Source organism: Mobula birostris, chromosome 3 (genome assembly GCF_030028105.1).
Source record: "Mobula birostris isolate sMobBir1 chromosome 3, sMobBir1.hap1, whole genome shotgun sequence".
Lineage (NCBI taxonomy): Eukaryota > Metazoa > Chordata > Chondrichthyes > Myliobatiformes > Myliobatidae > Mobula > Mobula birostris.
Window position 1 is genome coordinate 2,696,674 of NC_092372.1, and position 17,431 is coordinate 2,714,104.

The 17,431-nt window shown below is 48.3% G+C and overlaps 1 protein-coding gene across 1 annotated transcript in view; it reads left to right on the forward strand.

The window, feature by feature from the left end:
* LOC140194866 (diacylglycerol kinase theta) overlaps positions 1–17,431 on the forward strand; it is a 240,220-nt gene that overhangs the window by 24,016 nt on the left and 198,773 nt on the right. The window contains exon 2 of the mRNA XM_072252146.1: positions 15,879–15,958. Within this exon, the coding sequence (XP_072108247.1) occupies positions 15,879–15,958 (80 nt within the window). The remainder of the gene's footprint in view (positions 1–15,878; positions 15,959–17,431) is intronic.

Sequence of the window (17,431 nt, forward strand, 5' to 3'; positions counted from 1 at the left end):
TCCTGGATGGAGCGGCCCGGGACTGTATAAGATTGGTCAGGATGGACCACCTGTCCAATTACCGAACCCAGACGGTTGGCCATTGCCCGGGCGAAGATCTTGTAGTCCACGCACAAGAGGGAGACCGGCCGCCAGTTCTTTAGCAGGCGGAGGTCTCCCTTCTTGGGCAGTAGGACCACAACAGCTCTCCGCCATGAGAGGGGCATTTCTCCGGTGGCTAGGCTGTCCCCTAGGACAAGGCTGTAATCATCCCCCAGGACATCCCAAAAAGCCTGATAGAACTCAACACTCAGTCCATCCAAACCAGGGGACTTGCCCCTCCGGAGTTGCCGAAGGGCAGTGGACAGCTCCTCCCGAGTCAGGGGGGCATCCAGACGCACTGCGTCCTCTGGGCTGACCTTCGGCAAATCCTCCCAGACCTCATTACACGCCTCTGCATTTGACGGATCAGGCGAGAATAAGGACCGATAGAATGAATGGACCTCGTTGTTAATTCCATCAGGGTCCGTGATGGAGGAGCCATCAGCAGCCAGCAGCTCCTCTAGCTGCTTTTGAACTCCCCGCCACCTTTCCAACGAGTAGAAGAAGGGTGAGCCACGGTCCAAATCCTGCAGCATTTGGATCCGTGACCTCACTTACGCACCTCGGGACTGCTGGAGCTGCAGGTTCCTTAGTGCGTCCTTCTTCTCCTGGTATTCCTGCCACAGCTGCTGGTCTCCAGCGGTCGGACCGAGGCGGGACTCCAGGTCAAGCAACGCTCTCTCAAGCCGCTCAACCTCAGAGCTCCGCCTCTTTGTCGACCCCCTAGTGTACTCCCGACATAAAAACCGGATGTGGGCTTTGCCCACATCCCACCATAGCCGTAGGGAGCAGAACTCTCTCCACCTCTCCTTCCAGGAGACCCAGAAAGCTCGGAACGAATCCCGGAACCGGCTGTCCTCCAGCAGCCGGTTGTTAAAATGCCAATACCCGGATCCCACCCGAGGGTGTAGTGGAATAAATTCCATCCACACAAGGTGATGATCCGAGCACGACACCGGCCGCATGGAGGACGCCGACACGCAGAAGATGTAGGCCCGAGAGATGTAAAAGTGGTCTATCCTGGAACCTCCTTCTCTAGACCTTCTCGAGAAGGCGCTAGAGTTGGGGTGAAGATTCCGCCAGCTGTCCACCAAGTCAAAGGAGCCGACTAGCTCCTTTAACTTTTTTGCCAATGCTGGGTCGCGTTGGAGGCCCGAGCGGTCCTCCGCCTCGAGGGTATAATTGAAATCTCCCCCGAGGATGATGCAGTCCCCAGGATCGATGGAGCTCAGCAGGGTGGACAGCTGGCAGAATAGGCGCGTGTGCATCATACCGCACCTGGGAGCATACACATTGATAAAATGCAATGGTACGCCATCCAGGCGCACAACCAGGTGGAGCAGACGGCCGGGCACAACGTCCTGGACTCTTTCAAATACTGGCTGGAAGGTCGGGGCCAACAGGATCGCCACCCCGCTAGAAATGGAGCTGAGGTGGCTCATGTAGACCCCGCCCCGCCACTCCAGGAGCCAAGCAGACTCGTCCCCAGGGATGGTATGGGTTTCCTGCAGGAAACTCACCGTATACCGCCCATCCCTGAGGGCTGAGAGATTGTTATGCCTGCGAAGAGGACCCCTGCTGCCGTTTACATTGAGACTAGCTATGGTAAGCTTCATGGCGGGAGCACACTAGGTCTCAGCAGCTGTGCCCATTTCGGTGAGAGCGGAGGCGCCCTCCACCACACTGTCCGGAAAGAAAGCAAGGTTATTTTTTGCCTTCCGGGCTCGAGCGGTACCAGCGACACCCTGTGACCCACCATCCCCCGTAGGAGCGAGGCTGCTTCTCCCTCTAATGTCCCTTACTAGGTCATCTAGGAAAGATTTTAGTTGCCGTCTGTCGTTCCCCGCCACCGCATTCCTCTTTCCCTTTCCCTTTCGTCCGAGGATGACTCGCAGGGACCTCACCAGCCTCGGCATGCTGGGCCAGCGTAGCGAGGCTAGTTGAGATTGGTGCTTGGCACCCTCAGAGGTGAGAATAAAATGCTTAATTTCCTCTACAGGTATCAATGGGGACTTCTCAGGAGGGGTGAGGATGTCCATTATTTCACTATCGAAAGAGTCCCCCTCCAACCCGTCACTGCAGACAGAATCCCCATCGGCCTCCCCGCATGTTCCAAAAGATGGCTGCGCTTGTGACCCATACCGCGCAGCGGGCACCTCGCTCTTACCTGCCTGCTCCACCGTCGCATCAGCCTCATCCACATTTGCGACAGTGGAGGGACAATCCCCAGGGACTCCCTGCAAGTCATTAATTGCTGGGGTCGACGTGCACAGAAAAACGCCCTCCCCAGGGGGCAGGCATAGAGGGGAACCCGGCACCTTTGGTCCAAGGGATTCACAAGCAGCCTGGTGCTGAGAATGAGAGAGCTTTGTCTCGTCTCCTCTTACATTATTCGGTACACTGGCCTCCAGAGGGGCGCTGACTTGTAGGTCCTGGGTGGAGGCCTCCAGGGCTGCCTCATTTGTGCAAACAGGGCTATCACAAGCTTTTTGCACAACCACACCATCTACTCCAGGACTGGTGGCTACATCTGGGGACTCAGGTTTAGAACCAACCCCTACCCGGATTCCCACCCCTTACTGGGACTCCCCTGCATCTACATCCCCTGCCCTCTTGCGGGAACGTTCCCTTCTCCTCTTCACACCGGAGGAGCACACAGGTGCAGGCTTCACCGATGGGGCGGCGCTTTATGTTTCCATCGCCCCGTCTGCTTGCGCACCTCCCCGAGCCCCACGCTCCACTTCAGGCGAAATGGGCGTGAGCTCTGCAGCCTCAAAGGCCCGCTTCTTACTGTGTTTGGATTTCCCCTTTGCCTTCTTACTCCGCACAGACTCCACCCCGTCCCCCATCTGAACCACAGGGAGAGGAGCAGGGACCGACCCAACCGTAGGAGTAGGGACAGGGGTAGGGGCAGGGTGAGGGGCTGGGGCAGGATCACGGGCGGGGGCAGGGTCAGATGCAGGCGCAGATGCACGTGCAGGAGTAGGATTAGGGGCAGAGGTAGCTGGGGCACTGGTGCCCGAAATGGGCTCCCTCGGGTTCAGGGCGGCAGGACAGTCCCTCCGAAAGTGCCCCACCCCCCTGCACGCATGGCACCGTGGGCGCTCGGAGCTCCAGTACACCTGATAATCCACTCCCTCGTGCCGGACAGTAAACCGGCCCTCAACATCGTCCTCCCTTTCCAGCTGCATGAATACCTGACGCCGGAAAGAGATTACGGTGCGGAGGGTGCGTCTCTTAAATTTGTGTCGGATGGCAGTGATCTCCGACCTTACTTGCCCTAAACGGGCCAGTGGGGGTAGCAAGTCCTCATTTGGAATGAAAGGCTTAACATGCCCAAGCACGATACGTTGCGTGGGGGCCATCACCAGCTCCATAGGTAAAAAGATGTTGTCTACCGTGACTCCCCTGCTTAGGGCCCTAGCTCTAGCTCTTCATTCGCCAGATAAAACACCACCTTTCCGAACTCCTTCTCGGTGGCCAGAATACCACCTTTCCCAACAAGGTCCTCCATTGCCTCCGTACACTTTTCTAGTGTCATTCCAGGGCGCAAAATACATTGCACCCCACGTTCCACCTTCACCGACCGAAACAGGGCGTTGTCCGAGGCCGGGGAGGCAGCCGCCCTTGCGTAACTCCCCGAAGGCCCGCGACTCCGTGGAGACCGGTCCGGCATGCTGGCGCTCTTTCCAGTCTGAGAATCCTACAGCGGTGCCGGTTAGAAGTCCTGGAACGAGTCGAATAACTGGCCGGGAAAGTTTGCAGTCGACAGTTCCTCGCTGGCTCGACGCCAGGAAAGGCTCCGTCGGACTTGCAGAGACCCAGGCCGGGAGAGGCCGAAACGTCCTTCCAGATGCTCCGGCACCAACACCGGACGAAAATCAGGAAAACAATGGAGGAGGAACGTTGCCCTGATGTCAATGAGGGGGAACGACGGCGTTTGCCTCCGGTTTTGGAGCGAACCGGCTTCCTGGCGAGTTGCCAGCGGCCGCAGCTGGGAGCTACGCAGTTAGCAGCCGCCAACAAACCCAGCCCAAACCGGCAGTAAAACTCCACACCGAGTTTCCACACCAGGCCCGTCACTCACTCGGTTGTCCAAGAGACTTTTAGAGCCACCTCCAAAGTATTCCACGAACTTTATCCAGTAGTTTTGCCTCGATTTCTCCCAGCTCAGTCAGCACAGCTCCTCTCTGTGTCTGACCCCGGTGCTGTGTGACTATCGGTGCTGTGTCTGACTATCAGTGCTGTGTCTGACTATCGGTGCTGTGTGACTATCGGTGCTGTGTCTGACTATCGGTGCTGTGTGACTATCGGTGCTGTGTGACTATCGGTGCTGTGTCTGGCTATCGGTGCTGTGTGACTATCGGTGCTGTGTCTGGCTATCGGTGCTGTGTCTGGCTATCGGTGCTGTGTGACTATCGGTGCTGTGTGACTATCGGTGCTGTGTCTGACTATCGGTGCTGTGTGACTATCGGTGCTGTGTCTGACTATCGGTGCTGTGTCTGGCTATCGGTGCTGTGTGACTATCGGTGCTGTGTCTGACTATCGGTGCTGTGTGACTATCGGTGCTGTGTCTGGCTATCGGTGCTGTGTCTGGCTATCGGTGCTGTGTGACTATCGGTGCTGTGTCTGACTATCGGTGCTGTGTGACTATCGGTGCTGTGTCTGACTATCGGTGCTGTGTGACTATCAGTGCTGTGTGACTATCAGTGCTGTGTATGATGATTGGTACTGTGTATGACTATGGGTGCTGTGTATGATGATTGGTACTGTGTATGACTATGGGTGCTGTGTATGATGATTGGTACTGTGTATGACTTGTTGCTGTGTATGATGATTGGTACTGTGTATGACTATTGTTGCTGTGTATGATGATTGGTACTGTGTATGACTTGTTGCTGTGTATGATGATTGGTACTGTGTATGACTATCGGTGCTGTGTATGATTGGTGCTGTGTATGACTATTGTTGCTGTGTATGACTATTGTTGCTGTGTATGACTATTGTTGCTGTGTATGACTATCGTTGCTGTGTATGATGATTGGTGCTGTGTATGACTATCGGTGCTGTGTATGATGATTGGTACTGTGTATGACTATCGGTGCTGTGTATGATGATTGGTACTGTGTATGACTATTGTTGCTGTGTATGATGATTGGTACTGTGTATGACTATTGTTGCTGTGTATGATGATTGGTACTGTGTATGACTATTGTTGCTCTGTATGATGATTGGTACTGTGTATGACTATTGGTGCTGTGTATGATGATTGGTACTGTGTATGACTATCGGTGCTGTGTATGATGATTGGTACTGTATGACTATCGGTGCTGTGTATGATGATTGGTACTGTGTATGACTATTGTTGCTGTGTATGATGATTGGTACTGTGTATGACTCTTGTTGCTGTGTATGACTTGTTGCTGTGTATGACTTGTTGCTGTGTATGATGATTGGTGCTGTGTATGACTATCGGTGCTGTGTATGATGATTGGTGCTGTGTATGACTATCGGTGCTGTGTATGATGATTGGTGCTGTGTATGACTATCGGTGCTGTGTATGATGATTGGTACTGTGTATGACTATTGTTGCTGTGTATGATGATTGGTACTGTGTATGACTATTGTTGCTGTGTATGATGATTGGTGCTGTGTGTGATGATTGGTACTGTGTATGACTATTGTTGCTGTGTATGATGATTGGTACTGTGTGACTATTGGTGCTGTGTATGATGATTGGTACTGTGTATGACTTGTTGCTGTGTATGATGATTGGTACTGTGTATGACTATCGGTGCTGTGTATTACACCTGGGCTCCAGAGGCACGCTGTTTTGCTTGGGTGGTTGAATGACAATTCAACTTGAAGGAAGAAACAGTCAATGTTTCAAGTTGATGATAAGAAATTGGAATCTGGAGCAACAGCCAGTGAGCTGGAAGAACAGAGTGAACAACATATGTCAGTGGGGAAAGGGATGATTATTAGTTTCATAGAGTAAGCCAACATACAAACAGGCCATTCAGTCCAGCTTGTCTATTCTGACCAAGACACCTACCTGAGATAATGACTTTCCAGCTCTGATTCCAGTTTAGTCATAGTCATACTTCATTGTTCCTGGGGGAAATTGGTTTTCGTTACAGTTGCACCATAAATAATATATAGTAATAGAAATAGTAATATTACTGTTAGTAAATAGTAAATAGTCATAGAAATAATAAATAGTAATAGAATAGTAATAGAAAATAGTAATAAATAGTTAAATAGTAATATGTAAATTATGCCACGAAATAAGTCCAGGACCAGCCTATCGGCTCAGGGTGTCTGACCCTCCAAGGGAGGAGTTGTAAAGTTTGTTGGCCACAGGCAGGAATGACCTCCTATGACGCTCTGTGCTGCATCTCGGTGGAATGAGTCTCTGGCTGAATGTACTCCTGTGCCCACCCAGTACATTATGTAGTGGATGGGAGACATTGTCCAAGATGGCATGCAACTTGGACAGCATCCTCTTTTCAGACACCACCGTGAGAGAGTCCAGTTCCATCCCCACAACATCACTGGCCTTATGAATGAGTTGGTTGATTTTGTTGGTGTCTGCTACCCTCAGCCTGCTGCCCCAGCACATAACAGCAAACATGATCGCACTGGCCACCACAGACTCGTAGAACATCCTCAGTATCGTCCGGCAGATGTTAAAGGACCTCAGTCTCCTCAGGAAATAGAGACGGCTCTGACCCTTCTTGCAGACAACCTCAGTGTTCTTTGACCAGTCCAGTTTATTGTCAATTCGTATCCCCAGGTATTTGTAATCCTCCACCATGTCCACACTGACCCCCTGGATGGAAACAGGGGTCACCGGTACCTTAGCTCTCCTCAGGTCTACCACCAGCTCCTTTACCTTTATCAATAGCTTCATGCTTCTCCAGGTGTTGGGCATGTGGCCAAGTGGTTAAGGCGTCCGTCTAGTGACTTGAAGGTCACTAGTTCGAGCCTCAGCTGTGGCAGCGTGTTTGTGTCCTTGAGCAAGGCACTTAATCACACACTGCTCTAGTGTCTGTGCGAGGAGTGGCGCCCCACACAGACTTCCAACCTGCACCTTGTAAGGCATGAAAATGCCCGACGCAGGCCTCTCATGGTCTGAGTCGACGTTTCCCCCCCCCCCCACACCCTCCTCTGTTCACCTGTATCTGCCCTCATCGGCTTTTCTGTCCATCTGTCTCCACCTATCCCCAATTTCCTTCTGTCTCCCAGTTCCACCCATCCCACACTCCTCTGCCGCTCCTTGGTCCATCAATCACCCACTTGCCCTGACTCACCACTACTTCTCCTTTCTCTATCACTTATGGGAACACCCATTTCCTTCGGCATTGCTAGATTGACACCATTCAAACCGTATATTGCTTTTATATTCTGTTACCATAAGACCATAAGACATAGAAGCAGAATTAGGCTATTCAGCCCATCGAGTCTGCTCCGCCGTTCCATCATGGGCTGATCCAATTCTTCCAGTCATCCCCACTCCCCTGCCTTCTCCCCATACCCTTTGATGCCCTGGCTAATCAAGAACCTATCTACCTCTGCCTTAAATACACCCAATGACTTGGCCTCCACAGCCGCTCGTGGCAACAAATTCCACAGATTTACTGCCCTCTGACTAAAGTAATTTCTCCACATCTGTGTTCTAAATGGATGTCCTTCAATCCTGAAGTTGTGCCCTGTTGTCCTAGAATCTCCTACCATGGGAAATAACTTTGCCATATCTAATCTGTGCAGGCCTTTTAATATTCAGAATGTTTCTATGAGATCCCCCCTCAATCTCAGAGGGATCTAGGAATAATGGTGCATAGTTCCCTGAAGGTGGAATCTCATGTGGATAGGATGGTGAAGAAAGCTTTTTGGATGCTGGCCTTTATAAATCACAGCATTGAGTATAGGAGTTGGGATGTAATGTTGAAATTGTACAAGGCATTGGTAAGGCCAAATTTGGAGTATTGTGTACAGTTCTGGTCACAGAATTATAGGAAAGATGTCAATAAAATTGAGAGAGTACAGAGGAGATTTACTAAAATGTTGCCTGGGTTTCATCTCCTAAGTTACAGAGCAAGGTTGAACAAGTTAGGTCTTTATTCTTTGGAGCGTAGATGGCTGAGGGGGGACTTGATAGAGGTGTTTAAAATTATGAGGGGGGTAGATAGAGTTGACGTGAATAGGCTTTTTCCATTGAGAGTAGGGGAGATTCAAACAAGAGGACATGAATTGAGAGTTAAAGGGCAAAAGTTTAGGGGGAACTTCTTTACTCAGAGAGTGGTAGCTGTGTGGAACGAGCTTCCAGCAGAAGTGGTTGAGGCAGGTTTGATGTTGTCGTTTAAAGTTAAATTGGATAGATATATGGACAGGAAAGGAATGGAGGATTGTGGGCCAAGTGCAGGTCGGTGGGACTAGGTGAGAGTAAGAGTTCGGCACGGACTAGAAGGGCCGAGGTGGTCTGTTTCCGTGCTGTAATTGTTATACGGTTATATGGTTTTCTTTAATCTTGCTTGCCAAGGCCTGCTCAAGGACAGGTGTGTAAAAAGGGCCTGAAGGATCATTGGGAACCCAAGGCATCCCAACCATGACCTATTCCTCCTGCAACCATCCGGGAAATGGTACTGCAGCATAAAAGCCAGGACCAACAGGCTCCGGGACAGCTTCTTCCACCAGGCCCCCAGACTGATGAACTCACGCTGACTTGAGTGTACTCGAAATTACATTGCCTGTTCTATTTATAATAAATTACCATGATTGCACATTTAATTGGAGACGTAACGTAAAGATTTTTACTCATGTATGTAAAGGATGTAAGAAATAAAGTCAATTCAATTCAGTTCATTCAGACCGGTACAGACAACATTCAGACCGGTACAGAGACATTCAGACCGGTACAGAGACGTTCAGACCGGTACGAAGACATTCATACCGGTACACTGACGTTCAGACCGGTGCAGACAACATTCAGACCGGTGCAGACAACATTCAGACCGGTACAGAGATGTTCAGACCGGTACACTGACGTTCAGACCAGTAGAGAGATCATTCAGACCGGTACAGAGAACATTCAGACTGGTAGAGAGAGCGTTCAGACCGGTACAGAGACGTTCAGACCGGTACAGAGAACATTCAGACCGGTAGAGAGATCATTCAGACCGGTAGAGAGATCATTCAGACCGGTAGAGAGATCATTCAGACCGGTAGAGAGAACATTCAGACCGGTACAGAGATGTTCAGACCGGTAGAGAGAGCGTTCAGACCGGTACACTGACACTCAGACCGGTACGGAGAACATTGAGGCCAGCACGGAGGAAATTCAGCTGGGGAGTAGATTTAAAAGGTGGGTGGAGTGGAGAGAGAAACACAAGGTGATTGGTGAAACTTGAAGGCAGACGGATGAAGAGCTGGGAAGTTGACTGGAGAAAGAGATACAGGGCTGGAGAAGGGGGAGTCTGGTAGAAGAGGACAGAAGGCCATGGAAGGAAGAAAAGCGGGGAGGAGAACCAGAGGGATGCAATGGGTGGGCAAGGAGATAAGGTGAGAGAGGGAAAAGGGGTCAAATGGGGCGGGGGGGCGCTTTACCAGAAGTTTGAGAAATCAGTGCTCATACCATCAGGTTGGAGGCTACCCTGATGGTATATGAGGTGTTGTTCCTCCGACCTGAGTGTGGCTTCATCACGACAGTGGAGGAGGACATAGATAGACATATTGGAATGGGAATGGGAAGTGGAATTATAATGGGTGGCCACTGGGAGATCCCACTTTTTCTGGCGGACAGAGTGAAGCGGTCTCCCAATCTATGCCAGGTCCCACTGATGTACAGGAAGCCTCACCGGGAGCACTGGACACAGTATATGACCCTAACAGACGTGCAGGTGAAGTGTCGCCTCACCTGCAGTAAAGACTACCTTTCAGACCATCTGTTTGTATGACTCCACATGTATATATAGATTTCTGTATTGACCCTTAAAGGAACGTACTTTCTCCCCAAGTGCCTTTAATATAGTTGTGCTATATTTTGTGATTCTCCTTTATCATATCTGCTGGGGATATCTTATGTCTCCAGTTTGCCCTTCTACTTTTCTTAAGTGTCTTCCTGTATTCGTTACGTTTTTCAAAGGTCTTGCTTGATCCCAGCTGCATACTAGACCCATCTCTTTTATCCTGGTCAGACCCTCAATGTCCCTCATGAACTAAAACACTCTGCTTTTGCTGGATTTGCTCTTCACTCAAACAGAAACATGCTGGCCCTAAAATGTTCATATCTCACTTATAAAAACTCAAAATTTCTATGTTCCATCACCTGCAAACAGACTGACTCAACTTAATTGAGTTTTGTTGTTGGGGGGTGGGTGAAGGGGAAGTGGCAAACATGGAGCTGAAGTCTGATGTGGAATTAGAACTGCAACTGGGAACTTGGCTCATGCTTGTGGCCTCTTTGTGCCTTGTTCTCATTGCTACCATCAGGAAGAAGGTACAGGAGCCTGACACACTCAACGGTTCAGGAACAGCTTCTTTCCCTCTGACATCCGATTTCTAAATGGACATTGAACCTTCATACCTCACTACGTTTTTATTTCTATTTTTGCACCACTTATTGAACTATTTTTTATATACACAAACTGTAATTCATGTTTTTCCCCTTTGTTATTATGTATTGCAGTGTACTGTTTACTGTAGGTCCCACATAGGAGGTTAGTGGGCAAAATTAGAGCAAATGGTATTGGGGGTATGGTACTGACATGGATAGAAAATTGGTTGGCAGACAGGAAACAAAGAGTAGGGATTAATGTGTCCTTTTCAGAATGGCAGGCAGTGACTAGTGGGGTACCGCAAGGCTTGGTGCTGGGACCGCAGCTATTTACAGTATACATTAATGATTTAGATGAAGGGATTAGAACTGTAACATTAGCAAATTTGCAGATGACACAAAGCTGGGTGGCAGTGTGAAATGTGAGGAGGATGTTATGAGAATGCAGAGTGACTTGGACAGGTTGGGTGAGTGGGCGGATGCATGGCAGTTGCAGTTTAATGTGGATGAATGTGAGGTTATCCACTTTGGTGGCAAGAACAGGAAGGCTGATTACTATCCGAATGGTGTCAAGTTAGGAAAAGGGAAAGCACAACGAGATCTAGGTGTTCTTGTTCCTCAGTCACTGAAAGTAAGCATGCAGGTACAGCAGGCAGTGAAGAAAGCTAATGGCATGCTGGCCTTCATAACAAGGAGAATTGAGTATAAGAGCAAAGAGGTCCTTCTGCAGTTGTACAGGGCCCTGGTGAGACCACACCTGGAGTACTGTGTGCAGTTTTGGTCTCCAAATTTGAGGAAGGACATCCTAGCTATTGAGGGAGTGCAGCGTAGGTTCACGAGGTTAATTCCCGGGATGGTGGGACTGTCATATGTTGAAAGATTGGAGCGACTGGGGTTGTATACTCTGGAATTAGAAGGATGAGAGAGGATCTGATTGAAACATATAAGATTATTAAGGGATTGGACGCACTAGAGGCAGGAAACGTTCCCGATGTTGGGGGAGTCCAGAACCAGAGGCCACAGTTTAAGAATAAGGGGTAGACAATTTAGAACGGAGTTGAGGAAAAACTTTTTCATACAGAGGGTTGTGGTTCTGTGGAATGCTCTGCCCCAGAAGGCAGTGGAGGCCAATTCTCTGGATTCTTTCAAAAAAGAGTTAGATAGAGCTCTTAAAGGTAGCAGAGTGAAGGGATATGGGGAGAAGGCAGGAAAAGGGTACTGATTGTGGATGGTCAACCATGATCACAGTGAATGGTGGTGCTGTCTCGAAGGGCTGAATGGCCTACTCCTGCACCTATTGTCTATTGTCTATTGTAAACACACCGAACTTAACGACATATGTTGGTGATATTAAACCCGATGCAGATTCTGCTAACTGTTCCAGGTTTTGACTTAAGGTTATTTACTGAAAGCAGTTTGGGTTCATTGCAGACTGAGTGTAAATATGGACAAACATGGCATTTGAATAAATGTGGCATCGAGGAGCCTTTGCTAAACTGGACTCCGTGGAAGTAGGGGTAACGGAATGGTATGCAGCTCCATGGAAGTTGTTTGTGATGGTTAGAGGTGAATCATCTCAGCCACAAGGGTTGCTCAGAGTAGTGTCCACAGCCATCAGCTGCTTCATCAGTGATCTTGCTTCAGTCATAAGGTCAGGAGTGGGGATGTTCACTGATGCCTGTGTGATAGTCCGCAGCGTTCATGCCTCCTCAGAGCGTAGAGCAGTGCACACCAAAGCAGCAAGACCTGGACAAGATCCCAGCCATGAGTGATGGATAGCAAGTAACAAAAATGCCACACTTGAGCCAGGAGTTATCATATCCAACATAACATCCTGCCATCACTGGTACCCCGCTATCAATATCCTAGGGGTTACTGCTGGAGAACCTCAGCAGGTCAGCCAGCATCCGTGGAAACGATCAGTCGACGTTTCGGGCCGGGGCCCTTCGTCAGGACTGTAGCGGGAAGGGGCAGGGGCCCTATACAGTCCTGTCGAAGGGCTCCGGCCCGAAACGTTGACTGATCGTTTCCACGGATGCTGCCCGACCTGCTGAGTTCCTCCAGCGTGTTGTGAGTGTTGCTTTGACCCCAGCATCTGCAGATTATTTTGTGTTTCCTAGGGGTTACCATTGACCTGAAGTAGCCTCGTACATAGTGTGGCAACAAGGGCACTTCAGAGGCTGTGAATCCGGCCAGGAGTAATTCACCTGCTTGTCACAGTAGCATTACAAGTACACAGCTATAAATATTAGAAGAGAAATAGAACTAATATCAGATGTTACTATAAACAGTCTAATAGGAGGGGTTATCACTTCCCCGGATATAGTTTCACTGATCATAGAGCCTTATTGCCAAGGGTAAAAATGACCTTATACAACACTGTTTGCAGCAGGGCAGTTGTCTTAGTCTACTACTAGAAGTGCTCCTCTCTTCAGTCAAGTTGGCATGCAGAGTGTTAGAAACATTGTCCTGAATTGCCGTGATTTTCCGTGGAGTCCTTTGTTCTACCACAGCTTCCAGTGTGTCCAGTTTGACTCCTTTAACAGAGCCAGTGTTTCTAATCAGTTTATTAAGCCTGTTGGCATCACCCGTGTTGATGCTATTGCCCCAGCACAGCACCACATAGAAGATTGTACTGGCAACAACAGACTGGGAGAACATGTGAAAGAGAGGCCTGCATACTCCAAAGAACCTCAAATCTCCACAGGAAGTCGAGGCAACTCTGACCCTTATACACAGCCTCTGTTTTGGTGCTCCACTCAAGTTCTTCAGCCAGGTGAACCCCAGGTACTTGTATGTCCTCATCACGTCCACCTCCTTACCATCAATGGTAACAGGGAGCAGTGCAGGCTCAGTCTTCCTGATGTCCATCACCATCTCCTTTGTCTTACTGATGTTGAGCTGCAGATGATTCAGCTTGTACCATTAGACCAGGGCCCTGTATTCATCCATTCATCCTCCCATCCTCCCTTTACACACCCAACTATTGCTGAGCCATCAGAGAATTTCTGCAGATGATGTGACTCAGTGTCATCTAAAGTATGAGGTATACAGGGTAAACTGTTTATTAAAAATTACATCAGGGTCTACATCAAATTGAAAAGAGAACAAGGAATGGTAGGTGGAAGTTAACTTGACAAGTGTGAGGTGAAACCAGGCATGACTTGCACAATGATTATTTATTTATTTATTGGTTGATACATGACAGGGCCTTTGAGTGTGTTGCCGAACAGAGAGACCAAGGGGTACAGGTATAGAGATCCCTGAAAGAAGAGACACAGGTAGATAGAGTGCAGAAGGCAAGAGTTGTTCATGCGTGCTTTCATTGGTCAGGACATTGAGTATCAGAGTTGGGACAGTGGTGAGACCACACACAGTATTGTGTACAGTTCTGGTCACCCAGCTTTTGGACGGATAGCATTCTGCTGGTGAAAGATTCATCATGATGTTAGCAGCACTGGAAGGGAGAGACTGGATAGGCTTTGTTTTTTTCCTGAAGCATAGGGGGCTGAGGGATGGCCCTTCAGAGGTTTATAAGATCATGAGAGGTATAAATATGGTGAATGAGCAGTCATTTTTCTCAGGGTAGGAGAGTCCCCTTTAAATATCTCCCCTCACCTCAAAGGGAACCTGAGGGGCAACTTTTTCATACAGTTGCCAGAAGTGATAGAGGTGCGTATAGTTACAAAGTTTGAAAGATATTTGGTCAGGTAGATGGCTGAACCTGGTGGATCTGAGGCAAATTCAGGAAAATGGGACAAGCTGAGATGAGTTGTGGAGAAGGTCCTGTTTCTGTGCTGCGTAACTCTGACTCTAAATCCACAACCTCTACCAGCTGGAAGGATCAGTGCCACAGTAGAGTGACGGTTAGCATGACACTATTGCACCTCGGGTGTCGCCTTTTGGGGTTCAAATCCACCGTCATCTGTAAGGAGTCTGTACGTTCTTCTCATGGAATGTGTGGGTTTTCTCTGGGTGCCTTGGATTCCTCCCACGCCCACAGACGTACTGGTTAGTAGGTTAATTGGCCATTGTAAATTGTCCTGTCATTAGGCTAGGTTAAATAGGGTTGCTGGGTGGAGCAGCCAGCAGGGCCTGTTCCGCGCTGTCTCTCTAAACAAATAAATAAAGCATTGGAGCACCACCTGGAAGTTGCCTTCCAAGCAGCACACCATCCTGACTTGGAAATAAATCACTGTTCTTTCACCATCGCTGGGTCAAAGTCCTGGAACTCCTTCCTCAATAGCATTGTGGACATAACTATACCTGAAGGGCAACGGTGGTTAAAGGAAGTGGCTTGCCACACCTTCTCATGAGCAGTTAAATGCCGGCTGAGCATACAAAGCCCACATCCCTTCAATGTATCAAACATCGGGACTGTTCAGCACTTCACACATATTGCTTGTTTAACTTCATGCTTCCAGCATTCTCAAAGTAAATTTCTTACCAAGCTACGAATTTGTCACCATATACTACCTTGAGATTCATTTTCTTGTAGACATTCACAGTAAAACAGCAAAACACATGAAAAACTACACACACCAAAGACTGACAAACAACCAATGTGCAAAAGAATTCTGAACTCTGCAATTAAGTAAATAAATAATACTGAGAGCATGAGTTGTACAGTATTGAAAGTGAGTCTATAGGTTGTGCAGTCAGTTTAGTGTTGAGTGAGTGAAGTTGCCCATGCTGGTTCAGGAGCCTGATGGTTGAGGAGGAATAACTGTTGCTGAACCTGGTGGTGTGGGACCTGAGGCTCCTGTGCCTCCTTCCTGAAGGCAGCAGTGAGGAGAGGCATGCCCTGGGTGGTGGAGCTCTTTGATGCTGGATGCTGCTTTCTCCCAGCACTCCGTGTAAAAGTGCTCAGCACTGGGGAGGGCTTTTCCTGTGCTGGACTAAGCTGTATCTACCATTTTCTGTAGACTTCTCCATACTTGGGCATCGGTGTTTCCATACCAGGTTGTGACGTAGTCAGAATAGTCTACAGTACATCTATAGAAGCTTGTCAGAGTTTTAGATAACATGCTGAATCTACTCAAACTTCTAAGCAAGCTGACAAGCTGCTGTGCTTTCTTAGTGGTGGCATTTACTGTTCATGGTGGTCCCAGGGCAGATCCCCTAACATGATGAGAACCAAAAAATAAGTTATGCCCATGATTACTAGAATATGCAGTACTTTATGCACGTTTCATTCACAGAGCAAGTTACCCACATTTGATCTTTGTTTCTTCTTTCACAGTTTGTAATTTCATGTGCCACGAGAAGTGCCTGAAGAACGTGAAGACTCTTTGTTCGTGTTTGGCACCGGACCTGGTAAAGGTAAGCAAGCTAGTGGCATAGCGAAGCAACGGAGGCTCACCATTCATTGACAAATGTACAGCACAGGTGGGGTCATTCAGTCCACTGTCCTTCAATGTCGAGATTACAGAATTTTCATCCAGATCCCACATGAACGCTTCTCAGACAAGGAATTCAACACCCAGCTCCCTCGAGTCCACGGGTTCAGTTCGCTGCTTGGATTTCCAGCGTCTGCAGGTATCCTCGTGTCTCAGTTCTGGCATGTTGTGATTCCTTGCTGGAGTGAGGCAGTCGCTGAATTGAGAATGAAGTTTCATTCTGATGAGTTCTATGCTTGTGAGGTGGTAGATCAGTGTTTCGGAAATGATTGTACACTGTAGGGTTTAAATTTTAAATACATTATAGACAGAGTGTTTCCCAATACATTATTTAAAAGAAACGTGGGTGTTCTTTACATTTAATTCATCTGGTTTCTGTTTCTGAATATTTTAATTGTGTAGCCACAAAATATACATGTACAGATCACGTGGATTAAACTGAAGAGAGTAGGAATTCCATTTTTAATGATTGGAATGCAATGCAGTGTAAATGTTTATGACTAGGAGAAGCAGATTAAATTCACTTTTAGCAACCATAAAACATAAAACCACAAAACGAAGACCATAAAACATAAGTGCAGAATTAGGCCATTCAGCCCATTGTCTACTCTGTCTTTCCATTATGGCTGGTTATTATCTCTTTTAACCCTATTCTCCCTGTAACCTTTACTGCACTGATTAATCAAGAACCTATCAATCCCTGCTTTAAATATTCCAAACGGCTTAGCCTCTGTAGCTACCTGAGGCAATGAATTCCACTGATTCACCACCCACTGACTAAAGAAATTCTTCCTCATCCCTGTTATGAATGGAGGTCTCCCTATTTTGAGGTTGTGCCCGCTGGTCCTAGACTCACCTGCTATAGGAAATATCTTCTTCACATCCACTCTATAATGACCTTTCAATATTTGATAAGTTTCAAAAGGATTCTCCACATTCTTCTGAATTCCAATGAATACAGGCCCAGATTCTTTAAGGTCGTTATAGCCAGGGGTGGTGGTGGGGAAAAGCTCCCATTATCTATTAAATGCTCCCAATTGCGTGTGCCTCAAACAGCCTCTGACAACCAAGTTCAGCTCCTGACCTTCATGTGTGGCTCAGCTACAAAGCCCAGTGGAACCATTTCTACTGTCAGGGGAAGGGGCAAAGGCTGGTTACTGGTGCCTTAAAACGAGTCGCTTTGGGCAGGCGGGGCTTGTCAACTGCAGTCGGCAGCTCATCTAGCAGAAGGAAAAAAAGTTAAGTATGTATGCAGAATGTAACTCTGAGATTCATCGTCTGCAGATAGCTGTAGTATACAGAAAACCATATAAGTAGTTGAAAGAAAGACATCAATCCCCCCTGCAGGAAAAGAAAAGGAAACAAAAACTGGGAAATTCCAAGCACCCCCAATCCC